The 27,481-nt window shown below is 37.0% G+C and overlaps 1 protein-coding gene across 22 annotated transcripts; it reads left to right on the top strand.

Annotated features, from left to right (window-relative positions):
* The first annotated feature begins 209 nt into the window (after nucleotides 1-209).
* On the top strand, nucleotides 210-26,041 carry LOC106170578 (tropomyosin). Of its 22 annotated transcripts, none has more exons than XM_086999763.1 (10): nucleotides 210-480; nucleotides 2,183-2,308; nucleotides 8,334-8,467; nucleotides 12,046-12,163; nucleotides 14,878-14,948; nucleotides 15,968-16,043; nucleotides 18,113-18,175; nucleotides 19,961-20,030; nucleotides 23,048-23,152; nucleotides 24,724-26,041. In XM_086999763.1, exons 1-9 carry the CDS (start codon nucleotides 367-369, stop codon nucleotides 23,128-23,130), a joined length of 855 nt encoding a protein of 284 aa, XP_086855889.1. In that variant the 5' UTR covers nucleotides 210-366; the 3' UTR covers nucleotides 23,131-23,152; nucleotides 24,724-26,041. The 22 variants fall into 22 exon arrangements, with proteins under 22 accessions (XP_086855889.1, XP_086855887.1, XP_086855888.1 ...); XM_086999761.1 differs by lacking the exon at nucleotides 19,961-20,030 and adding an exon at nucleotides 19,530-19,599; XM_086999762.1 differs by lacking the exon at nucleotides 15,968-16,043 and adding an exon at nucleotides 15,741-15,816.
* The last annotated feature ends 1,440 nt before the right edge of the window (nucleotides 26,042-27,481 follow it).

The following is a 27,481-nucleotide window of genomic DNA, read 5'->3' as shown; positions in this document are numbered from 1 at the left end:
AAGATTATAATTAATGTTTTCCGCAGTACGAGTTCCTGGGGATCCCCGTTCGTGTTGCTCAGGTGCGAGGTCATCTCTAGGAGGCTTCCTGCCCGTGTCTTGCCAAACAAGGCAGTAACTTCATCTGTTCCCGTGACGCATACTGCAGGCGTGTTTTCAATCCATCACAGAGCTGCGCTCTTATAGGCTGAATCTTCATACCACCTCATCTCTCTTCAGATCAGTTTACATTAAGCTGGCCACCATTTTTACCTAGCAGCTCACTCCTCCTTTCGTCCAGCTCAGTAGCCAGCTAGCTTGCGTTCAGTCTCCCAGTTTCTATAGTGTGTATTTTACGGCGGCACCTTCGACCAACAAACATCAACCATGGACGCCATCAAGAAAAAGATGCAAGCTATGAAGCTTGAGAAGGAGAATGCTCAAGATAGAGCCGAGGCATCTGAGCAGAAACTGAGAGAGGAGCAAGAAAAGAACTCCAAGGTAAGTAACGAAAAATATACCACTTATCAAAACGCACGCATTATATCCACTAAATTGGACCAAGTCAGTAACAAATGTGCATGCATGACTAACTGTGGAAATAACTTACTTTTAATGTTTTAATATTATTTCATCAGTGTTTAAAACAAACCTTGAAGAATATATATATAATTGTGTATTTAATTTCACAATACATATACAGTTAATTGTTTCTTTGCTATAGGCCTAGCATTTCCTTCTTTTCTTTTACCTTCTTACCATGTAATCCGGCAAACCACTTCAGCATCTTTAAAGAAAACTGTAACCAATGATTGGGAATGGAGAATGAGACATATTTAGCACAGCATCGTTAGTCCTTGGGTTTTTCTGCTCCGGGAAACCGCTGTTTGCTGGAAAAGGTCATTTACAGATACCGGCGTTCGCCATTTTGAAACTTGATCCGAGGTCACATCAAATTCCTGGCTATCTGATAAATGTTTATAAAACCGAGGGGGATCCAGTAAATATTTTCTAACGGTCAAGTTATTATTTATTCCAATCATGCTATGAAGTTTTGGTTTGTTTGTCAAATTTATAATGAAACACTTTTCATCAGGGTTGGATATTTTTCTGTGAAAGATCAACATCCCTTTAATCGAAATTAATGAAAGGTGACTGTGCCTGGCATTGTTTGGGTTTCTGCGTTAGATCAGTTTTCATTAGAATACAACTCTTTTCGCTCTGCCTGCCCAGCATGTGCGTTTAGCTGTTTTGACAGCTTGTCCGATTCACCTCTCACCATTTACAACACCGCATACCTTAGCAAATCCCATATCCTGCTAAAGAGAAAAAAAAAGGTTGGCCTCAAATGAGCCTACCGCAAAAATTATCACAAGCAGCATCATGGTTTTGAACGGGCCCAGCCAGAAACAATAAAATCCGGACATTGTGGTACGTAGCGCCAAACTGTGGTGTGTTGTACATATCGCTCCATAACAGTTGATATTATTAACCCCGCAACAACGTACTTCGACCTTCCCCTTTATGGGCCTGTCGATCGTATAGGTGGGTGTACCTGGATGCGTTTGCTTTGCGTGCATGAGAAAGCTAATAGCGTTTCTCTCGCTTTGAGCCGCACTACTCTCTCAAAAATTCGCATTTTTTTTGTGTCTTCTCTTGATAATCTTGAGTTCATCTTTATTGCCCCGACCTTTTTCTTAATCTGACAAGATTATTTTAAAATGTACTAGAACTGTTCCCTGCTTGCCAAACGAAAAAGGGAAAGACAAACAAATGCACATTTTGGCAAAGACCCACTGCCTGCATTTCATGGCATCAACGGGGACACTCCCACTGCCTTAGACCCCCACTGCCCCATCAACAAAACCTCATGTTCTTAGTTTATGCTCCAGATAAGACTTTTGTTTTCATTTTGAATTGTAAAATATTATGAAACTACAATAATCCATTTTAAAAGAAAGAAAAAATTAAGAGATATTCTCGCTTTGCTGGGAAATCTTTTTCCATGTTGAACAATTGGCCCGACCGTCCTACCCAACAGCTGATTTAAAAAGTCTACTGACACGTATGTAAAACAATATAGTTCAACCGGTCTTTCGTTTTTTATAGACAAAATAAGAGGCCTGTCCATGTTTTTATACAAACACACACACATATATATATATAGTAATAAAATCACACCTATTCTATTTTCCCTTTCTAGGCTGAGGAGGAAATCAACAGCCTACAGAAAAGAATCCAGCAATTAGAAAATGACTTGGACCAAGCTACTGAAAATCTACAAAATGCCACCACAAAACTGGAAGCTTCAGAGAAAGCCCAGGGAGAGGTAAGAAAACAAACATTAAATATACGCACATTTCATTCCGCTTTTTTCACCAACCCTTTCTGCCATCCACTCCAAAAGTTGAATTCACAAATAAAAAATTGCTAATCACTATCAAAACTTTTCACGTGCAAAGAAATATCTAATGTTCGTCATTGGATTTTTAAAAATCCTGTATAGAATGCGTTTCCTAGACAGCGTCATGAAGTGTATAGAATTCCTCACTGAATATCGTTTTAAGTCGAAAGAGCAAAGATGTGTCCAAACTCATAAAATGCCCTACTTGGTTATGAAGGAGGGACGATTTCAGTTCAAAGTGGTGTACTTGTATAAAATATGATGGAGGTCACATGAAGATTCTAGCACAATATGCATGAGCACTACGAAAAAATCGGGGGAAGGGGGAGGCGGGGGCGAGCATGCACGCTTAGCTAATACACAATTTATAGGCATGAACGCATTGTTATTGTTGAACCGTTCTATGATGGGCAATAGACTTTTTCTTGATAGTCTCGATTTTCTCGAGCTCTATTTGAGAATATAGACTGTATTGATGCACAGATGCATATTGCTAATGTCGCAAGTAGTACATAGGGCATTCTAAAAGGTACGCAAAGTGTTTGAGTTCCTTCGAAATATAATAAAAGAGACAATAAGTTAAATATTTGGTCCATATAGATAAATATAGGGCAGTGCAGACTTATGTTGTGCCCTGTGTTTTATTCTTACAGCAACTAGAAGAGCTGTTGCATTCAGTTGATTCGCTGTGATTGTGTTATAAACAGCCAGCCCTCACGTCTAAATAAGGCTGCCAAGTAGCGCAAGAATCATTCAGAGGCTGTTCCTAGAGAGAGAGGCGTTTTCTGCGATTATTATGACATAATTCCACGTTTTAAAAAGATGATAATATATACTATATGAAATGATATATATTCTACATATTGATATAGTGATATACAGATTCTAGACGGTCTGACAAAGTCGTGTAGCATTTGTAATCTGTAGCTTTGACATATATTTTTTATAAAATACTATGATATATTAGAGAAAATGTATATTATCGGAGGCTTAAATTAGTGTACACCTGGGGTTAAAGTGGAACTGTGCTATGCTTGGATGATAAGATAATGGGTGTCTTCTTGTGCGTGCACGATAATTGAGATACATTAGAAAATCACGAGTTCAGTCAGAGTTGAGTTTCGTTAAGACAGGGCGAAGTCTGTTTTTCGGTTACAAACTCCGTCCAGTCCTCCCCTGCTAAGCGCTTTCAGTAAAGGAGATAGAAAGTACTATCTTGTGGGATATTTTGGGAATGAAAGCACTAGTATATTTACTCGTAAACCGCATAGTGACGCCGCTCTCCATATATGGTATGTAACGCAAGGAATGCCGGCTGTGGAAGGGGAATCTGACTAAACGCTGTTCCAGTTATTGAACATCGCCCCTCTGCAATTTGATATTGGAATAACAAGGTGTGCTGCTTGGATTAACTGTACAGCGGCATAGGCAGTGGATTTTGCACGCGCCCTGCGCTATATACAAATGCACAATGGACGTAACAGAAGACTTGAAACGTCATAACCATGGCAACGAGGACTTAACGTTACCGCAACCTAGCGGTGCATCTGTTATTGAAAAAGAGGTGACAAAAGTTAATGACAGCGAGATTAAAGAAAGACAAACGCCAGACCCTACGGATACGACAGAATTAACAGAAACTACAGACAAAGTTCGAAAAAAGAAAAGAGTTAAAAAGGAAAGAAAAAAGAAATCAGATGATGGCTCTGTTGTTGATGAAGAAACAGAGGAAGAGACAAAAAAGAAAAAGAAAGTAAAAGTGAAAAAAGAAAAACGTTCCAAGTCTTCTGATCGCGATGTTTCTCTCCGTCCAGATCCAGAAGGCGGCAATGCCAGACCGCCCTGCAATATGGATGAATATGATGCAGTCATATATAGTAACAAACCTATCTTCTCTGATGTGGAAGAGGTAGAGAGTGACGTCATCAGTCGGGAGGAGTTACCAAAGCAACGGTCAATGCGTAACCCTAGTTTCTCGTTTGCCCAGATGCTGAATTCTAACACTATGCTCAAGTTTGCTATTATAGGAACAGAAATACAGAATATATTGAGAGTTTCATTAAGAACGGTAATAGTCTCTTTATGTTAAATGATGTGCATGATTAGCTTTTAATGGAGAAAAAAATACCACACGTCATGACTTGACAGTGATTTTAGAGTAGTGATATCCTGGTTATTAAAATTACTGGATATGTCCATTTGTACAGTTTTTAGCCTATTTGGAGGCGCTTATTGCTGTTAACATTTATATTTTGATCATTAATTAATTTCGTGATAGCAGTTAATATCATGCCGGAAAATGAATTGTATTAAACTTCCCTCTCACTCACTTCATTTAAAAATGAAAAAGAAAAGTGACATATAACTCAACTGATAAAACTTAAATTTTGCTTAAAAGGACTAACGTTCTGATGTCAAATAACTCCACCGTTTTAAGAGAACTCAGTCATACAAAAGTTTAAATGTCTATCGTGCAATAATCATTCATAATAGAACATACGAAGATTCTAACTTTTTGTATGGAATTTGTACATATTTTGTTATCAAATCACCGTTTAGATCTTTAAGAAATAAATAGCTATCTTAATGATGCATCTATGAAGATCTACTAAAAAGACGTAATATCCTACCCAATCTTTGTTTACCATTTTTTTCAAACCCCTGAACTAGGCCTAGGCGCCGAAAGCTTTGATAGGAAGTTAATTACATCTTTTAATTTTTAATAGATCTTCATATATGCATCATTATGATAACTTAGTTATTGCCACGCTAAACCGTAACAGTTGTGAGTTAGCATTTTCCTGAATGAAAATCTGAAAACTTTAAAAAAAATAGAAAGAAGAAGAAACCCGCAGAAGACGCGTCGTATATAATGCCTGTATTCAGTCAGAGGGGTGTCCCCAGCTGGTGACACAGCTCAGGTGTAAAATAGTAGTCACGTGACAAAGTCGGATCTCCACCCCAGCCTTCCAACATACGTCACCGCTCAAGAATACAATTTTTGTGATAAATAGGACTTCTGACTTCTCTTAGGGTTCATGTTCTGAGGTTGTGTTTGATTAAATACAAGCAGTAGAATTGAGCTTTGTCAGTGAAAACTTCGTTTCTGCCATAAAGCTATGAGGACAGCGCCTGATTTAGCGCACTACTTTTGAGCGAGTAACACAACCACCTGTTTGCTGTGTGATAAGGTCAAGCCGAAGCCGGTCAGCCATTTTTGATCTCTGAAGCCTAGATTTGTGCTCGACTACTTTAATCGTCAAAATGTCGGCCGTGAAAGGAGGAAACGTATTGAATGCTCTCAAACAGAAAATGTCTAGTTTAAGGGAGGAGCTAGACCAAATGAGAGACAAATACGAGATGAAATGCCAAGAGTGTGAAAATGAGAAAATTGAAAAGGAAAAAGTATGTATATAATTGTAATGTTATTCTGTTATTTCATACGTAAGGGGCTGGGCATGTGAGTAGAATCGGACATTACTTTGTCGTAAATGTAGATTAGTAGTACTTAGCTATTTTGCTCTGCATAAATATCTAAAGTTGTGGTCGAAAATATAAAGTTGGGGCATGGTTTGTAGCTTTAGTTTACACAGCGATCATATTTCTTAAATCTAGTTAGGGTCAAATGAGAGTGAAAATGCCGCCGTACAAATGGCGTGACATAAGCAAGAGATTTAGAAGCAAGGGCATCAGGCATTTTCTTTGATACTGGGGAACCCTTAAACTGTGAAACCCCTTAGGAATGCTGAACTTGTTATATGAACCGTCTGCAGTCTCCTTTGACGGCGTTTTTTTAGTCACAATCAGTGTCTGTCATGTCCGGAAGTAAGTTGAAATCCAGGTCAGATATCAGCCCTTCCTACTCATGACTCCATCTCAGTGAAAGCCACAACTATGCAAGGTCATTTCTTAAATAAAAAAACAGATATTAACTGTGCAGATAAAACATTTGCCCAGTTGACATTTTTATTGTCACCTTGGATGAACTCTTGTCCCCCATCCGAAATACAAATATAGACTTATTATTCACACCAGTGTCTGGGATCATTCTAAATTGTCTACTGCACATCATCATCCAAGAGGTGATGAGAGATAGCATTTTTGATTAATTATAGTTTTATACCAAAAGCTTTGCACAGATCTCATTATGTATTAACTATGAATTATCTTTGTTCAGTGTGTTATTAAGTAAGATAATGGCATAAATTTGTGATTTGTGTATAGACTAGTTGATATTTTTGGGATAGATGCCTAAATTAGAGAAGGTAGTGTGATCAAGATTTTATACAATCAGATAGAAACCTCATGCAACATAATGTATAGCTTTGTGTAACATAATGAATGCACTGGGAAAAGAATTTGAAAAACAAAACAACATAATTTGGAACTTCTAGCTCAGGAAATTTAATTATGTAAACTGGCTTAATTTAATGAAATGCAAGTAAAATTTTATAAGTGAAAACAAGTATTGAGAAAAAAGTAAAAATTTGCATAATCATACCATTTAATAAACTATGAATAATTTATACCTAAAGAAAAAGCAGCATGACTGGGTTTTATTGTCTCTGTCATAACTCCTCGTAACTCCTAAGAAATCAATTTGAATATGGGTCTCTAACCTTGTTTTAAAGGTAAGACACTTAATTGGGTATTAGGTGCCATTCAGATGACTAATCCCAATAGCATCATTGTTAGTTTGTCTGAGCATTTAACATTAAAGAACTTCATTCTCATTCAAAACCTGTAAATTGTAATAATAGTTTCAGATAACAGGTAGAGACACAAATTCCAAATTTGGGTCCTTACAGGTGCCTGGGCCCAGATTCCCATTTCCTCTTAAATGGTGTGTCATTATATAAAAAAGGTACTTTTTTCATTCACTCAACCGGCTAAGTGGAATCATCCACAAGATTTGAGGTGAAGAATTATTGTGTACAAATATGTTGTCTTTGTAAAGTTAGATTGGCCCACTTTGTACTTGATGATAAAGGAATGTTTGTTTTCTTATGAGCACTTGGTATTTTCAATTCTTTTCCTTTTTATCATCAGTATCCGACTAAGTGACCACAGTCTATCTAATAATACAACTACGGTGCACATATGGATGACTCAATCACACAGGCTGCTGGGGCATCTAGAAGGGGGTTTATGAGTCGAGTCTTGTTAGCATTTCAAAGAGAATTTAAGATCTGCTATTTGTATGCAGGTTTGCCTTGATAACAAAGCATTTAATGGCGTTGTAATAAAGTACAATAAAAGGGCAGTTTATGTCAGACACAGCTATGAATTATGCACTAAAGATATATGTAGCAATATCTCTTGTGAAGGTCTATAAGTTAAAGGGCATGCCAGGTTTAATTTTAAATAAATCACTGGTGTTTTTTTAATAAGCAGTATTTTTCAGTAAGGAAAATTAATACCTGGAAGAGTAGATACTATATGTTCTGTCTGGAAATGGGCTCCAATCAATGCTGGATCTGCATTTCAGTAAAAGCCCTTGCCAAATTATGAATGGGAAGTTTTTTTGGCTCCTTTCCTTGGTGTATGGATATCAGGATATAACTTTGTAGTATATGTGACCCTAGGGCATGGTTGTGTATATCTTTAACTTGTAAATGATTACTTGATTATGTGGCAGTTATATAACACGACAGGCATCTTAGTATACCACACGCTGTTAGGATGTCTGTGTTTTATCAGTTTTTGTATTATAGATATTATAATCAGCCCTTAAGGGATGAAGGTTTTCTAAAATATGTGAAGAATATTTAACATTTTCTTTACTCATGATAAACAGTTTAAAAATGTAAGAAAAGCACCCAATCCATCAAAATTTCCCTTACTTCAGATGCAATGAAAGTATTCACCACACCAACCTAGTGTTTTGCCAAATGTTTACAAGGTTTTTCTCTTTTATTTAAATGTTTTATTTTTGTTTTGTCATTGTTAGGCTGAGGAGCAGGTGCAGACACTGAACAGGCGTGTCTTACTATTAGAAGAAAACCTAGAAAGCACAGAGGAGAGACTCACTGCAGCATCATCCAAGTTGGACGAGGCTTCTCAAGCTGCAGATGAGTCTGAGAGGTATGTATTCACTTTCCCTGTAAATTTTATTCTTGATTCAGTTGTAATTTTTTTTTACTTAAGTATTTTTAAGCCCAAGTCAGATTTCTTTTGTTGTATTGCAAAATTATTTGCACCAGGCATGTAACAGCGAGCCCTAAATATCTACTTTCAATGGTGGCAACATGAAAAATGAGCTTAGAAATGCAATTAAATTTATTTTTGGACATTTATTCAAAAATTCAAAGGAGGCTCTTTTTGGATTTCTAAGAAGATTTGTGAATAGCTTATGGAAAAGCCATCAAGCACAGAAAATGTAATGGTTCAGATCTGTTTTATTGTTTGTTTTTTTCATTGCGTCAAGGGCATCATTTGCATAGGTTTGAATGAGTCATGGTCTAAAAAGAGGGGTGTGAAACCAGCAGCTCCAAAGGCATTCATTACTTCTTTGTAAAAGTATACCCTTTCCTCAAAGCTAAGAAAAAACATCCTGTTGAGTTGATTGCACAAAATTGTCCCCTTTTGCCATTGGGGTAGGCAGAATTTTATAGTACAGGTCACATAAGCTATTTGACCTCGTGTGAAAGGTGGGTTTCATCCTAAATCCATCTCTTACACACCTTAAACTATTATTTGGAACCTGAGGGATATTCATGTATATGCATTCATTTCTCCAACATAATGTTCCCTTTGTACTGGGCTTTTGTAATCTTAAATACAATGTGACTAAGGGATCTGGATATTGATGTTTTAAGTTGAGCTATATGTGTGCACACAAGGCATCTTTACTCTAGCTAACTCTTATCATGTGCCACTGATATCTTGGATGTAGGGCATAGAAATTGGCCAGTTTTATGGGTAGTTTGGTGTATATTGAAGGATTAATAGGGTCCGAGTACATGGATACCATAATAACAATAAAGGTTTGTCAAATGAAATTGGATTTTGGTAACTTAATGGCCTGTATTGATTCCATTTATGGCCACTTGCACATGCTGCCCTTGATTGTATGATTATCAAAAGCCAAATCAAATTGATGTGAGCAAAATTATGTATAAATGATATGTTAAGAATGTAGCTTTGATGATTGGTATAATTGTTGAAATTTGGTGTGGCCGTGTCAATGTGTATGTTGACCTCTTGTTGTGATTGTTGCGTTTCTTGTATACATCTAGGATTCTTTGCTCAAGAGTTCTCTGCCTACTGTACAGATAGATCTTGGCGCTCTTCTAAATGGCAAATTTTTTATCTTGCTTTCCAGTGCTTTTTTACTTCCTTCATAGATAACCTAAGCTGGATATCATATTTATTTCATCTGTGGAATATTATATTTCACTAATTTAAAGTGTGCACTTTAAATATATCAGCATGCCATTTTCTTCATCTGCATGTATTTTCTTTTAATAACCAGTCTTTTTGTTGCAACAACAATTAAATAAGTTGCCCTAACCTTTTTCTGCTTGTGTGATTCTGTCAGGAAGAATTTCTCTTGTGCCTAAAATAAGGGGAAATCAGAAATTTAGGAATTACTGTTGTTCCGAACATCATTTTGGCTAATGACCGCAATTTCTTCTCTTGGTGTTTGTTAATTTTTCTTATTGAAATTATCAACTCAGATTTGAAGCCTAATGCTTATTGAATGAATCAGATGGCCAGTTTGAAAACCTTTTCGTCTAAACACTGGGCACTACAGTCTTGACCCAGTTGGAGAAATTGGAAGCCAGTGAAGTCACTCGTAAAGGAATGTGACCAACATAAAGGATTATTGATGAAAATACCTTTGCGTTAACAGGCTATTACTTCATAGTACATCTGAAACATTTTGTAATGTTAAAATGTGAAAGTGGTCTTTTATTGAGTCTGTTACAATGTAGATCTTGGATAGATACGGGGTTTTCATATTATTTATACCATGGGAAAGAAGGGGGATAGCATGAGAGAAGTTTTTGTAACATTTACTATTTATTATTTAATATCTTGCTACCTGTTTTATTGTATTGGTATGACTTTTGTATCCAAAGTTAATTTTTTTCTATCAACCCTTTCTTGTTTTTGAATTTATGCAAGATCTTTTCCGCAACAGTTTCTTTTATATGTTAATCCATGTACAGAATCCACTAACAGGTAGCGCTTCAATCATTTTCTTGCATGCCTGGTGTAGATCCTGCAGGGTACTGCAAAATAGAAGTAATTTGGATGAGGATAGGATAGCACAGTTAGAACAACAGTTCAAGCATGCCCGCAGTATTGCTGAAGAGCGAGAGCGAATGTTCGAAGAGGTATGCATCAAACGCGGCCATCTTTTTAAATTGGAAAAAGTGTGGCATTTTGTATTGTTTTATGTCTTGCTGTTTTGTGTCTATGCACATAGTTTTGTGAACCAAGCAGTTTATATCTTCCTGGCGATATTATCATCACCACTCCTGCCTATACATAACAAGGGTTGCTTGAAGCAATGTATGTAAACATGAAACTGCAGACTCACTAAATGTGTAAAGATATTTCGTTGGGCTGGGTTTATGGAAATTTATAGTCCTGTCATTTAATGTCTGTATTGCAGTTGGGAGATCTGTTTTATGATGTTTTTTCGTGTTGGAAGAGTTAAACTCTCTGTTCACAAACTGTCTTGCATGTGTTGTGTTAGCACGTTTGCTGTGTGTTCATACAGCCTTGCATCTTTTCTTACACTAGAGCGCGAAAAGTGCTTGAGAACCGAAACAATATTGATGATGATAGAATTGGAATGCTTGAGCAGATGGTTCGAGAAGCCACAGAAACTGCAGATGAAGCTGAACGCAAATTTGACGAGGTATGTGCCTGTGTTTGTAGGTAACTCCAACTAACAGCATCTGGTATCTTTTTCAGCAATTTTGTTTTTATTAATAAAACTTTTCTGTATTTCAGGTGTTTTTTGTTTTTTTTTCACTTTAGGTTAACAGCTTTGGAGGCACATGTCTGGAAGGGTCATTTTAATATGCCCAAGTGGCAACCCTCCTTTCCCCCCAATCCCCTTTATTGATCTAAGAACAACAATGGCTCTACTCTGTCCAACTTGATTAACTGCCACTTTCTGTTCTGGCAAGTGTCTGTTCCTGCCTTTGGGTTTTTCACAGTTCTTTCTTTTGTGTCCCACCAGAGGGCGTAAAGCATTAGAGGGCAGGACACAGCAGGATGATGAAAGAATAGAGACCCTAGAAGCCCAGCTGAAGGAGGCTAAATATATTGCTGAAGATGCTGACCGTAAATTTGATGAGGTGAACACCAAGGCAACTCTTTAGGCATGTTGAGACTTGGTAGCTCATCCTCTGTCTCTCCCCCCCCCCCCCCCCCCCCCCCCCCCTTACACCTGGTATAGGCCCTGCCCCTTTAGGCCCTCTCCATACTAAATGTCACTTAGGTGGCTTGATCAATGGCACTTTTTTATTTGGACAGCTCCTCAACACACAAGTGCTTTCTTTTTTAGTTTCAGTGGGTGTATCTATGTCTTTATTTATTATTTTGCAATTGTCATTCCTGTTATTGTTATTGTACAACCTATTATGTTATTTTGGTTGGCTCTTTATTACTTCTACCTCCTACTTCTTTGTGTGCGTTGCTAGAGGTCGCAAAGCCCTGGAAAACCGTACCATGACTGATGATGAGCGTATTGCTGAGCTGGAGAAGCAGCTTCAGGAGGCCAAGTACATTGCTGAAGATGCCGATAGAAAATATGATGAGGTGAACTTTCCCTGAATCCCTTACCCCTCCTTCCATAAGTAAAAACTCTCAGAAGTTATCTAGGCAGAAACTGATTTATTTTCATGACAATGATCTGTACAGTTATATTGAAATCAGTTTTTCTCATTTCTCAAACATAAATTTCTAAGTAAAGTGCCCATTTTCTTCAGAAGTATTTGTAATGTACTTGTATGACAAAGTCTTGTTAATCTACTATGCCTCTTTAAGCTAAGTAGCCACTTTCCTCTCAATGTGCATAATGTCTCTCTAGAGATTAATGGCAGTTTTTTTTTACTGGCTGAAAGTATGAGGCATAAGCTATCATTTGTACTATCTCGCCTAGATAATGATTCTTGGTTGCATGACTTTGGATAATATATTTGTTTGGCGTGGTTTGCCTTTTTTTGTTGGCCTAGATTTGTTTTTTCGCCCTGGTTTGTGAAATAGAATGACAGTAGCATGTTCATTCATTCTTAAGACCTATTGCTTATACTTGAGTGAAGCCAGTTTTTGCTTCATGTTGAAGATATTCATATCTTTACAAGAGACTGGTAATAATTTGGATTGTTTGTTAGAGTACTTTGAAAAAAAGCTTTGAAGAAATTTGTTCTCTTCTGTACAAAGAAGTACAAAAGTATTCTGCCTCCTTTTGTGCATACTGCATGTGGATGCTGCTATGGTTTGAACAATTGCAGTGTTTTTTTCTGGAACCTGAATTCCCTTTCATTCCATTTCAGCCACATAGCATTGCCTTTGAAGTCTGCCATTTCCAGGCTGTTATCACCACACCTACATACAACTGTTTTCTTATTAACATAAGTGCACTTGATTTAACCCAAAATACATTACGGTGTTCACTAACCATGCATGTTGACTTCTTAAAACAGGTTCATCTTTCCCATCAAGAGCCATTTGAGATGCCCCTCGGGGACGCCACCATGCTGCTGATGATGATGAGCCTCATTTCTCATTCTGCACTTCATATAATGTCCTATGCAACTATGATATGGCATTGTTTGAAGTGCTTTTTATTTGACTTTAGCATGTAGCTTGGTTATAACATGATAATTGAATCTGATGAATTACCTTATGTAGATACAGAAGTCACATTGCCTCATTTTTATTTGAATTCCTTTCATCTAGACAAACCATTCTGAACTGCTTTGTGGGGCCTTTTGTAATCATAACTTCTGTGTCGTTCTAAAGCTATTAAGGAGGTTAAAAGTATAACCTCAAAATTTATACTAACTGGCAACAAATTTGACATTGAAGAAAATGAAATTAATGGACATTTCAAAATGCTTATAAACAAAATGTCAATATTTACTAGACACATCTCTACAACAGTTCACTTGAATTGTTACCACACAAATCGGACTGGACCGCTTTGTAAAGGCAAGCATCCTAATCAGTGGCCCTGTACAAACAGCAAGCAGCCCTATCATATTCTCACCATATATATGGGTTACTACAGGCCCTGAGAAGTGTCATAGTGACCTCTTGACCTTTGGTGACATTATTAGGGAAATCAGAATGACTTGTCTGTAGGGAATTTGAAATGTAGATTAGGATGAACTTAGAAAGAAAAGGGTGAATTTACACACAAATGGTCATTGTTTCTTGGCTCGGGTAAATATTGAATTAAATTGCTGATGTGATGTTGTTAAAATATTGAGACTTGTCAAAAGGAAATGATCATTTGTGGGTAATTATACCTTTTCACCAAATTTCAATAGTGTTATTGAACTAGACTTCACCTTCACTCTTCACTTTTCAATGACTGCATTGAAGATTTATATTGTTTGTCTTAAGAATTGGCATAGACATATAGATTGTTTACAGGGAGGTTGAGCTTATATTTGCTCTTTGTGAAGAGTAAATAGTTCAAGTACTCTCTCTGCTCAAAGGTGCTAGGGAAATGGGGTGGGAGGGTAACTGGGGATTAATATCAAAACCTTTTGCAGGATCATGGTTATGTAGTGATAGCAGCCTTTGAGAAGAGAGAATGGCATTGTTTGAAGTGATGTGATAAATATGAGTGAAACTGCATCAGCATGAGAGCAGCCTGACTGTTCGCAGGTTTTCAGCCTGTACTGTTTTTGAAATTTCACCCAGTCAACGACACAACAAAATTAAATTGCATGAAAATTTTGGCATGAGACCTACAGTTACACAGCATGTCCAGAGAATATGCAAGTTGTGTGCAATGAAAATGCACCAACTATTTTATACAAAATGAAATGAATTTTTGATCTTCATCTTATTATTGTTCGTGCACAGGCTGCTCGTAAGCTGGCCATCACAGAGGTTGATCTGGAGCGTGCAGAGGCTCGCTTGGAAGCTGCTGAGGCGTAAGTAATGAAATTTTTGCGAGGAGCCAGCTAGTGTCTGGTTTTCTCTGTTTGGGACAGTCCAGGCTTGTCCCCTGGGTCTCCCTTTACAGTGTTGCTGCTTTTGATGTGTATAATACGCACTAGGTGGCATATCATGTCACCAAGAGAAGCAGCAGCATTGTAATAACATGACAAAGTTCTTCAAGGTATTCTTTCTTGTTACCTTCATTCATGATTGGATGTGCCTTCTTTATCCTGTGAGGTCATAATCATATGGAAAAGATATGGGCTTTATCCTTTGAAGAACTTTGTCTTTTAGTTAAGGATTTATAGCTTAAAAAAGAACAATACTTAATTTAAATTTTAATGGATTTTACATAGGTTACGAGAAAATTAACAATAACAGAAGCAGACTTAGAGCGTGCTGAAGATCGTGCAGACAATGCAGAAGCGTGAGTTACTTCTTCCAATATTTGAACACAGTGGGATGTAGAGTTTTTGTTTTGCATCTGCTGCATGTTTTAAAACCTCATAATTTTTAAAGTATTTTCCCATTCAATTAATGAGAACCAAATTTTTACGTAGATCATCCCCTCTTTGAGCATGTCTGTTAACTGTCATTCAATTTACAATTTTAATTTACAAATGTTTACCTCAGTAAAAATCAGAATTTTAGTTTGATTTGTCTTACCATTAAATTGCATTATTAGTAGAAATTAGCTGTTTTTGTCTTTATAGAATATTTTGTTTGCTTAGTAGTTGAGATAGCTTAGAGGCATTATTTCTTTCAGTTAAAGTTAATTACTGCATGGTTAGGGACTTATTCTTTTTATGCATGTGATTAGTCTTCATTACCTAAGTTGAACTTGAAATGCTGTTTACTGTTTAAAAAAGAAAAAAGAAAAAAAAATGAACTTTTTTTATCCAAAATGTGAGGGATACAGATTATAATTACTAATGTGGAATAAGTAGTGTCTTGTTCTGGATTTTTGGATCAAATTCATGTTTATTGTTGAAAACGAGTGTTTCTGGTTTTAAGATTTTGAGTAAAATTCATATTTATTATCGAAAACAGAAAAGAAACTAAAGTTAACTTAATCAAGTATATCATGAAAAGGTTAAAAAAGTCAAATTGGTAGATTTTTGGGAAGGGAGGGGTATAACAATGATGCTGTGATTTCATGCTTGATCTTTCCTGGCTTACCATTGTTGGATGACAACAGTGTTTGTTATGCATTTTACAGCAAAATAAAAGCATTGGAAGAAGAACTGCATGTGGTTTCTCACAATCTTAAGTCCTTGTCAATTAATGAAGAGAAGGTAAGGCTATTGTGCCACTGGCAACCCCCACCCAGGTTGTAGTATAGTGCAGTTATCATATTAACTGTGAGTTTGTTAGGGGGTGTGCTTTTTGTGCATTGTGCTGCCATGCCTTTTTGATCCCACTGTGTTCTTATATACATTATTACAGCAAATTGAAGGAGCTGGAAGAAGAATTGCACGTCGTTGGTGCCAACTTGAAGTCGCTTGAGAATAATGAGGAGCAGGTAGTTTTAGTGAATGTGTCCTCTGTGAACTGGAGCCACAAAGGAAAATGAAGTATTTTTTTTTCTCAAAACAAAAGTTATCCCCCCTTTCTCCTTTTTTTTTTTATCGTCCACAGATTTTCAAAACTGACAACCCAGTTGGCCAAAATCCTTCTGATGAAGGGTTCCTATGCTAGGAAGAAACTGATGATTTTTAGATACTGAACAGATAATAAACTTTTTTGTTTTGAGAAAAAATACTGACTGGGTGCATCATCCCTGCTGTATAGTAGCAAAGATGGTGTACCCCCAGCTTTCCTATGTGTCCAGGTCCTATACCTGGCTATATACCTGTCTATATGTATTTAGTAACAGCTAACAGCTAAGTGACTAGCTGTCTGGCAAGAATTTATTCATTTCTTCTAGTCCGGCATTGTCACTGCTGCTGTAGTACTGCTCTTGCTTCTCTTTTGTTTCATTTCTCCATTCTCTCCTTGATTGCTTTGTTACAGTAAGATCCTTGAGCTGGAGGAGGAGCTTAAGGTGGTGGGCAACAACATGAAATCTCTTGAAATCAGTGAACAGGAGGTAAAAACATTTCTCTGAGCTAGTTGTGACTTTGCATGGCGTGATTATGGAGTGCCATCCAGTCACTATGCATGTCACATTCTGGACATCACAGTACAGTGGTGTCTGAACCAATCACAAAGCATGTCACATACTGGACATCACAGCACAGTGGTGTCTGAACCAATCACAAAGCATGTCACATACAGGGCATCACAGTACAGTGACGTTCATACCAATCACAAAGCCTGTCACAGTACAGTGCCAATCACAAAACATGTCACATACAGGGCATCACAGTACAGAGATGTCCAAACCAATCGCAAAGCATGTCACGTGCAAGGTGTCACCGTACAGTGGTGCACCAGCCAATCACAAAGCATGTCTTATCTGGTTGATGGATCTTGGACCAGTAAGGCAACAGTCCAACCATGCTGCACATCTCGTGGTTACATATGGAGATCCTAGTGAAAAGACGTCAAACTATCACAGTATACTTCTTGCACCATACACCTCGGTCTCTACTGCACACACAGAATCAATACAACCTGTTCACAGCATGTTGATATTGCTTAAAAACTTTGGGAAGACATTGCCTCTTAATCTTCAGTATAGTGCATGGTGCTTGCATTAGTGTTGCATATTTTAGACATTTGGCAAAGTAAGAACCTTTGTAGTTTCCTGTTATGAACACATGAAGACAACAATACACACAAACATATGCAGCTTAGTTTTCTCTTGTTATGTCATTGTGGGAGAAGCTCAGTTTTTTGCAGGTAAGTTTAGCATGGCAGTACAAGAAAAAAGAAAAGAGAAAAATCCCACTAGATTTTGCAATGCTCTTGTAGCATTGGTCAAAACTGCACTTTATTTCTCTATTTCCAAATGTTGGATAAACCATCCTCGTGTTTTGGACTTCATACTTGAACAAAGTGCACGCTCCCTAACAAAAACCCATCTGTTTGTTATCTGGATATAGGTAGTACTTGAGAAATTAACATGATTATGATGTTTTATTCTTTGGTTTGTATTAGTGCTGTTATCATTACTCTTATCACAGCTTGGGCAGTTCCCCCATCTGGTCTACTTCTCAATCCAGGTAGTTTTTTAGGTTCTGTCACTTTGGAGATCACAAAGGACACAAATGCCAAAGGCATTTTGTTGAGATGAAAGATTCCAAAGTGATTATTAGCAATATTACCCCGCTTTTATTCCTATATTATCATAATATTCAGCTAGATATTGACATGGATGTACATATATATTTAATTGTTCAGCATACCGTATTTTGTCTCTGATATTATGCAATGTTCCCATGTTTGGCTGCATCACTTTGTCTTTTTTTGGAAAAGATTATGTTGGTGAACATGTCAAAAAAGAATAGAAGAAGAAAAATATTGCCTTGGGGTAAAATTATCATTTCTTACATAAATTTTCAAAGTGAAGTTAACAGATTTTTCTTAGGAAAAAAGAAGAGATAAATGATTAATGTAATTTTCTTTTGCTTCCTTTTCACTTTCTAGGCTTCAGCGAGAGAAGACAGCTATGAGGAGACAATCCGTGACTTAACTGCCAGGTCAAAGGAGGTATGTGTACACTGCTATTTGGCAGCACTAATTTTTGTGATCAGAACTGATCTCTCTGCATGCTTCATATAACAATGTTAGTGCATAACTGACTACATGGGTAGTACAGTACAGTATGGGTAGCACAGTATAATGGGATTGGCTAAAATATCGACATTTTAAAGTAATGACTAAAATCGGTGAATAAAAATTTTTCAACAATTTCAGACTACAAGTCATTGAGGTGTAATTGGGGTAGGGGGATTAAACATGGACAGAAAAGAGAGCATGATGATAGCTCATAAAAGTAGATGGAAAATTGGTTGTGTTATTTTAAATTGTGAAAAGACTAGGATGAAACACCGCATGCTACAGCTTGTTTGGTTGTGATAAAAAATAAAGAATGTTGCTATCTTACTTGGAATATTGTGCTTTTCAAAAATTATTTTTGATGTAGAATGTTGTGGATGAATTTTTAAAAAAATATATATAACATGTTTTTGCAGGCAATAATGGAGTTATGTTGTATATTTATTTGTTTGTCTGTTTGTGTGCCTATTTGTATTGTTTTGTTGATTGTCTATACACCAGTGTAGTTTGAGAAGAATTAGATGAAAAATTGCCTATACTTTGATTTAGTCATTTCACACTTGTGTTGGGATGCACCAGTTCATTGTCTGTGTTCAAGCCAGTTATTAAGACTACAAGTACATTAAAAATTGCATTTGTAATTTGAAAGATGAAAATGATTCAGGTTTACAAATATGAATACAATTGCTGCTACATTTAGCACTAATGAAAAAAACCAATAAATACAAAAATCTGGCCTGATCAAGTCTTGCACAATGTTTAATTTACCTTGCAAATTGCATGCAAATTGACATGTACATATAGTTTAACCTAGTTGTTTTGGCAGGGTCTTGTGTGTGCTGCAGACTGCCCGCCACCAGCAGTATGAGACAGAAGTGAATGCACAGGGGCTACGCCCATAGTTACTGGGCAGGCATGGAGGAACTTATGTGCATGCAGGCAGTAGAGTGTGGGGAGGAGATTTTCACAGATTCATGACTTGCCTTATACATTTGCATGGGTTTTCTAGGCTCACTCTAGTTTGCTTATTAATGAGAGTTATTCATATTGATGAAGTAAGATGGGAAATTAATTTTTTTAACCCAAGTACAATAGATATTTCAAAAATCAATCTATGGCTATTGTGTTTCAACTGAAACTAAAATCATTCTAGCGTGAGCCTAGCGTTGTGGTTTTGGATGTTTTTTTCCTTATGTACAGCATGCTTCCTGTGTCTCCATCCTTCCATGTGTACACCACACGTAACCTTTTCATGATAATACATGTATTTATCTCTGTTATGTAGGCTGAACACCGTGCTGGTGAGGCTGAGAGGACAGTGGCAAAACTCCAGAAAGATGTTGATAATTTGGAAGGTATGAGCATGAAAACTGTGTGTTGCCATGCAAAAATCACACTTTGCCATTTCCAGGTCACATATTATGCCCCTCCTTCCCCCGTTACCAATTTCACTCAGCCCTTTCATTATTCACCATTTAGAAGCCTAGTATGTTGATGCTGATGGGGAAAAGCAAGGACAGGTTCGATAGCATGCAACAGATGAAGACCATGAAGGACAAGAACAATGACCTAATGAGTTTCAGGTGTTTCAGAAGCTGTTGTTGCTGCCATGGCAATAGCTTTGTTTTGGTTGCCAGGGTGGACATCAGCTGTTTGGCATGTGCATGTGGATTGCATTGTGATGGTTTTTTTGCTGATCTAGTAAGTCTCTTGCAGGCTGATCAACGGGCCGAGAATTTAGATAAAGAAGTGAAATGGTTGAAAGAACAGTGTGAGAATTTAGAAGGTAAGCCGGGAGTTGCTGTGAAACAACATATCTGGAAGCCTTTGAGGTTATGATGAACTTGAAGAGAACCAAAATTGGCAAGATTAAAGAAAAAAATGAAATTGATGTTTTGGTAACTGCTTCCGAAGGCATGTTTGGAGAAAGATAATTTGAAAATTGCCTAATTGTTCACATTCCAGATGTGTTCCACTTTCACTCCAGGTTCTTGAATTGTATTTTATACATTGCTGTGGACTGAGAGAATTGTGAGAGCTGATTTTGTTAATGTGTGAATGTTTGTCTGAATTAGAGGATGAACCCAAATGTAGAAGTTTAGATGCAGATAGGTATCCTGGACTTTTCCCATTTCCAATTTTCGATAGCCCTCACAGAAACTGCAAAGAAAAATTCATTTTGGTTTCTTCCCACTGCTTTGAATCCCATACAGTCTGAGCCTGTTTGTATAAATGCTATGTATGGAGAAGGGAACAAGAATGGGGGCAGCTATGCCAGATGATGTCTGACTCTAAGACTCCACATACTGCTCTGACACTTAAACTGCACCAGGAACCTGTGCTTCAATTTGCTATGTGGGCAGGCTTCCAGGTTCTTGAACCATAGGTGGGCTGTATTTTTACACAGGCCTGTCTATCGGCCTCTCTGCTGGGGGTAGAAGAAAGGTCAGGAAGATGAGTCAGTCAGTGGATTGGAGAAGAGGGAGGCAGTAAAGGCAATGGAAAAGCCCACATTTTGGCAGTCTTACCTGCAGGTTGAAAGGGTAAACCTGCTTTCCATCCTGTCTTAAATATAACATGTCTCTGAATGAACACCATCTGTTATTTGCATCGGCGAAAATCTAGTTAAGGCTTTTTGAACCAGGAGAAATTAAGACAGAAAAGGGCTTGTGTTTAGCTTTAGATTTACTGTTATGCTCACAGTTCGAATTTGCCGTCTCATTTGTGCTAAAATGTGATGTAAGCCTACAGTCCCACTTCCCCTCCTTATATAGCCCTGCGTGTGTTCAGAGAATGCCCGTTATATCCTAGATAGAGCAGTGTGGGCAGGCTGCTGGTTAGGCCCTATCTTATCATGATGAACATAGGCCAAGGATGTGTAGAAGATATGTTTTTGGAAGTACATATTATCTGACAAATAAATGATAACCTTGGTGTGTCGCCTGATAGAAATGTTATAGAAATGGTGAGGTGGTACTTAAATTTGGAGGTTCTGCATTGGACTTTCTCTATGATGCAACTCCCAAAGATCAGATTAGGTTTTGGTAATGGCTATATTGAATTCAGTGCTGCGGCAAGCCTTTTAAGATTTCTACATCTCCAGTCTTGAAGATTTTTATCTCCCAGCTCTCTTTTACAGTTACAGATTGCATATAACAGTCTGCTGACTTGCCTTCATTCAGTTTTGGTCACATAAAGAGGAAAGTAGTCCCAGCCATTGTATTGGTCTGGGTTGTGTTTGCTTAAGGATTGGGAATGTTTTTAGTGTACACTACGTACACAGAGATTAAAGGAGTGAGTGAAGCACCTTAATATTTGCCTGTCATTGTAAAGGTATAAGTCCAGGGTAAATTTACTGTAGGTTCAGATCATTCATTGCATTACCATTGCAGGGTCAAGTCTGGTAAATAGAAAAAGGCGGGAAAAGTTGTAAGAGATAAGGGAAGAAAGCAAGCACAGTAGATGACCCCTCAAAATAAAAACTTGAAATTTGAAACCAAGCATTAATTGTGGCTCCCCATTGTGACATTAGAGTTAAGTGACAATTTCCCTTAAAGCATCACAACTGTGCAACATTTAGTTAACAAGGGAATGGACACTAAAAAAGCTAATCCTCTTTAAAAGATTGTGAAATTGTGATATCTCTTTGCTCAGAAGAAAGAAAGTCTAGACTTCAGCAGTTGAATGGTTTCCCATACCTTGCCTAATGTACCAGACACTGGACATATTTGCTCTAGTAAGACTTTGGTTTAGCTTCTTGCCTTCCCCAATGCAGTAGACATGGCCTGTGTGAAGTGGGTTAATATTGACATGAATGTGGCCTGTTTATATTGTATGGAGTTTGTGTGGGTCAGTGTGCAGGAGGTGTGCCCAGGATTGTGATAGAAGACACACATGGTATGGTAGTTTAATTGACAAAGTAGAGTATTAGGTATGCCGAGGTCACACTAGCTTCTATTGTTTTCACAAATGGTGAAAATAATATTTTGGGATGAAATAAAAAGTAATAGAATTCTGTAACCATAACTGCAATTTTCATTTCATGAACTTTGTCTTGCTGAATAAAAATTGAACTATTTTACTTGAGCCAAAACATTGTTAGAGTGAGCTCGGTCATATAAGAACATCTGATACTAACAATTAGATATCCTTCTCTAAAGCCACCATTACCTCGACAGAAAGAGCAACAAAATGGCAGCCATGACCCTGTAGTTTTTTTCCCCTGTTCTGCTAATTTGAACATCCATCTTTGAATGGAGATGCTGTATTGTTTATCATGTGATTTCTGATACTCTGATGGTGAAAGTTGAGGGAGAAAATGCTGTAATGGTAGTTGATTTCACAACTGCAGTTATTTTTTCCACAGCTGTTGATTTCACATGCTCTTCATTTTCACCTCAGGCTACTTGTTCATGGACAGTGAATGCTTTTCTGATATAGATTGTTCACTTTTCAACTTAGTAGTTATTTGCAATTAGTGTTGATTGATACTGTTACTTTTGCATTTTGATACATTGAAATTGTTTGCAACTTATAAGCATGATTTTACTGTTGTTAACCCAAGAACTTGCAACTTATCCATATTTAATGAAATTGAAGTCTGGAAATTTATTAGTGTAGAATTGATTTTGGGAATACGTGCAATTGGTATTCTTAATGCTTTTGAGAATTGGAACCTGAGTGTAAACATAAGTGGTCCTATACTTCATTGGACTATGTTTTGGAAAAGGTTGCAGGGTCCTGGGGGTTGTTTGCTGCGTGATCTCACTTGACGTGAACCCTATTGCATGTTGTTTTCTTCAGACCAATTGCTAAAAGAGAAGGAGCAAACCGCCTTGCTTAGAAATGAAATGGACGCCTATTTCGCAGAAATTGCGACAATGTGAAACTTGCATAGTGAATGACATGGTTGGTACCAATAAGTCAAACTGATATTGCTATAAAATGGTTTTTTGTTAGTTTTGTAATCCATGTAAGGTTCACCTAACAATAAGGGGTTGGGTAAGAGATGAAGTCCAACCGAAGCAGTAGAAATATTTTGTCCAGTTTTCTGCAGCTTCGGGTGTGCACAACTACATGAATGCAGCTAGGCAGCCAAAGCCATCCTTTGATTTACTAAAATAGGAATCCGACCACCATATTAGTAGGGCATTATACACCTGGCCTTCTCTGTGCTATTTTTGGCAGAGCTCAAGGTTTGGTCTATTAGCTTACCTTGAAAGGTTTGGTAGTGGTATAAACCATTCTATACACATATCTTATCTGACTGGTTCTAACCAGATTTCATAGAGCCAATTGAATTGTGGTGAAATTTTCTACCTCGAGTCTCAATATATACAATTGGGAGTTAAGATGGGAGGAGGGGAGAGGTATATATTCTTGTTCGAATTTTATTATGGCACCTCAAGCTGCATTCAGTCACATAAGGACTTGATAACAATGGTCAGGTTTTGTCATATTTGTAAGTTATGTTGGGTACTGCATGAACCTTGCATGGCATTGAATCTTTATTTTAAATCTCTTACTTGTGTTGGTCTTTACATAACCTGTTGCAGCATGCTGCATTAATGATCCTCTAATCTCAAAATGAATGCCTCTTGTCACACTTCATCTCTCTGAAAGGGATATCAACTGTTTGGTTTAAAAAAAACATTTTCCTGGCGTAATGAAAATTTCCCATGTGTGCCAATAGTTCATGAATCCATTCCAACATTCAAAATCAGTACATTGTTTTTATTTCCAAAAAGTTTTTTGTGTATGTAATAATCATTTAAGAGATTATTACAGAAGTATTGCCGTCTATGGTTTAGGTGGTAAAAAAGAAATTTATCATATTTCTATAAGATGTTTGTGAAATGAGAATCTTATACAAACAGTTCTTATCCCTTTAAGAATTCCTGGTATTGAATTTGCTGACCCAGAAATTAAAGGTTTGTAAAAGTTATGATATTTCCTTAAGGAGGGACATGTAAGGTTTGTACATACCAACCCAATTCTTTCATCTGTCAAGATATTATTTGGCAATTTTTCAGGTTAGGTTATTTTGTCATTTCTCATACTTTCTATTATATTGTCATTTTGTTTTTATTTTCCATCATGTTGCTTTCTTCTTTAATTCACATTTTTTACGTGGACATGTGTCTCATTATCAATTCCTCTTCAAAGTGTCAGTTACTGTCAAACTCACCTGCACTCCTTCATTTCTGTCTTATAATTGTGATACTTTTTAAAGAAATTATTATCATATATTACTACAGATTCCTTTTTATGTCAAAAGTAGCAGTTATGTCATGTAATTTGTAGAAAGTATGTAAAAAGATTGGAGTCATTTTGAATTTTTGGGAAATTCAGTAAACGAGACGTGATACAAAAAAGAATTTAGTAATTTTGTAATTCATGACAGAAAAAAATAAACTTTAATGTTAATTAACTTATTTATATCATCACTAATAATTTCTTTGTTTTTTCCCACTTTGCAGGGGAACTGGAAGCAGAGAAGGAGAAATTAAATAGCCTTAGTGCAGAGCTTGAGGCAACCTTTACTGAACTTGCTGGTTATTAAAAGTTTTACATTTCTAACACAAGTCAACATTCATACCAGATTTAATATAAGAAAAACTTGGTGACAAGAACGGCAACAAGAATATTTTATGCACAATGATGGCATGGAAGACTACTTGACCACTTAATGTGGTAACATTTCTCACAACCAGTTCGGGAATATTGTATTTTCTAATCCTTTCAGCTTGTTCTTGGCAAATATAGCGGTTTAGCAAACTATATGCTAGCCAAAGCAACTGGGGGTACTTGTTATATGGTGTACAGGTCTTCTTCTTCATAATAGAGCTTATAGCAGTATGTATCTTTAGATGCTTCCATCTGGAAAGAAGGGCTGCCGTGATAGTAGGAAGATGTGTATGTGTTGACAGTGTACACCTGGCGGGCACTTCCCAAGTACCCTCAACGTGGTTTGGCTGGCAAACCGGGTTTTTGAGCAGGTTCCTCTCATAAGAAACTCTTCTTCTTTTACATTAAGAGACAGGACAATTTTTGCAAGTGGTCCAAAAACTTTGGTTCTTTGTACCTTCTACTTATTATTATGTATTTAAAATGCGATGGAAAATCTCAGTAACAAGGAGATATATAATTGGATGGATAGCTCTGGGCAATATCCACAAACCAACAACTGGATAGCTTTCACGGGACTGCCTTGATGTATTTACTAGCCCGATTGAACCCAAGCCCAGATAAACCATTATGTACAGATAAATCATGCAAAAGTGGCTTAGAATAAGACTGAGGTGATTGTTTACATGCTTTGTATAGTCCTGTAGAAATGACTTGACTTTAGTGTCTGTAGCAGGTAGTTTTGTGTATATTTCATCCATACATTTGTTTATGAAAATATAAAAAAGGCTAGTAGACTGGTTATAGGTTGCTGCTATGTTAATGAAACGCTCCCTTTGCAAAAAGCTGGCTTAGTAAGTATGCTTTATAAGTAACCCAGCAACTTGTAGAGCCAGCCTGTTCAAATCGAATAAATGTTCAACGGGCGATCCTTAGATTACTGCTTTTAGCGATCATGTATTTACTTATTTTCTATATTATATACTAGCACTTTATGCTAACACAGTTATAATTCGATTGGATATTGCCAGTTTGTTTAACCGTCTATAAAATTTACCTGAGTGTAATCTGAAGAGCAGGTTTATGCAGATTTATCTAGAGATCACGTGAAACAAATTTTATAGAGACAAATGGAGGCTTCCTATTGGAATAAATTGCTGGAACCGATAATTGTGTTTTGTTTTATTGTGCGAGTGAGTGAAATTGTCTTCGCATAGGCCTTATTATTTCGACTTGGATCTTCATTGATAATTTGCTTAATTCAATCTCGTTGATGAAAATTGATACACGGAGAGCATTATCATGAAAATTAACTTGTATTTGAGAGAAGTTACTTGATAAAATTGAGTTCTTCGTGAAATGGGGGAAAAACGATAGAATCTGAACCACTTGCCCAGCGCCTTATATGCGCACCGTTAAGAAAAGCACCAGTTCTTACAAAACTTGTGGGTGCTTTGTAGGCAGCTGTGTATTGGAGTATCTGTATATGTTGTCCTTAAATGAAGATGATGGGCCCTCGTTAATATACAAGCCTTTATTTAGTGTAATAGTATTCGAAAGTTGTCTTTTCATGCCAAATATACGCACCCCGGCGTAGCTACGTTGTCTCTCATTTGAATTTGAAAATAGCTGTATGAGTTGCTAGGAATCCGAGGAGCACACGTTTGTCGCATTTAGTGCTGTAATATATATAGAACTTCAACTAGCGCGATCAACACCCAATTTTACAAAACTAAAATACGATGATAGTAATTGTCAGAACAATTTTCAAAGATTTATAACGCATGGGTAGCTAAATAGCTTTCACTAATGTCCATTTTAGAATTCCCATGTATCATTTGTATACGGTTATCTTTCATATGTAAGTCAACATTTAATCGGGTTTTTTTTTTTTTTTCTACATGAATGTGGCCAATTTAACCGAAAAGAACTGACCGATTCTTAATGGCATTGCGGCAGGTGAGACTCGACGGAGAAGTGAAGTCCACATTGCAGCCATGTTCACCTTACGTGATCAAATCTGAAACGACGGAAATCATATGAAGAGGAATGCCGTGCTATATATGCCGTGCAGAGTAAAGTTGAATGTTAAAACCTGTCATTTTAGCGTAATTGTTCAAATGTTTCATTTACACTGCCATTAAATGCGAAAAATTCTGCTAAGTCACGAATCATGTAGTATTTGAAACACTCTGAAACACCTTTCAGTCGCATGTAACAGTACTTTTGCCAATAATGTTCCTTTATTGCGTTCTATAACCAGCCTCAACCATTAAGAGTAATATCAATGTAATATTACGGTTATGAAAACAAATTAAACGAACAGATAACGTTCTATCTTGGAAAGTTCATGGCAACATGGCGACAGTAAATTGTTTAATAGATTTAACCAACAGGTCTTCCTTATATGTGAATAGTTTTCTTCTAAGAGCTATTCTGAGGAAAATGATAAAGCACGCCTTTTCTTGGCTATTAAAAGCAAAAAAATTCGGGTGAACGTCTCGAAAGAAGCTCTGGTACAAATCAAGACATGGTATTAGAAAATAAACGGCTGAAGTATTTTTTGCGTATCTAAATTTTAACGACAGTAAACCTTAGTATTATTTGTAC

Source organism: Lingula anatina, chromosome 1 (assembly GCF_051362555.1).
Source record: "Lingula anatina isolate TDL-2025a chromosome 1, LinAna3.0, whole genome shotgun sequence".
NCBI classification, from domain to species: Eukaryota; Metazoa; Brachiopoda; class Lingulata; order Lingulida; family Lingulidae; genus Lingula; species Lingula anatina.
Note: the sequence above shows the minus strand (reverse complement) of the source record. Positions and strands in the feature narration are given on the sequence as shown.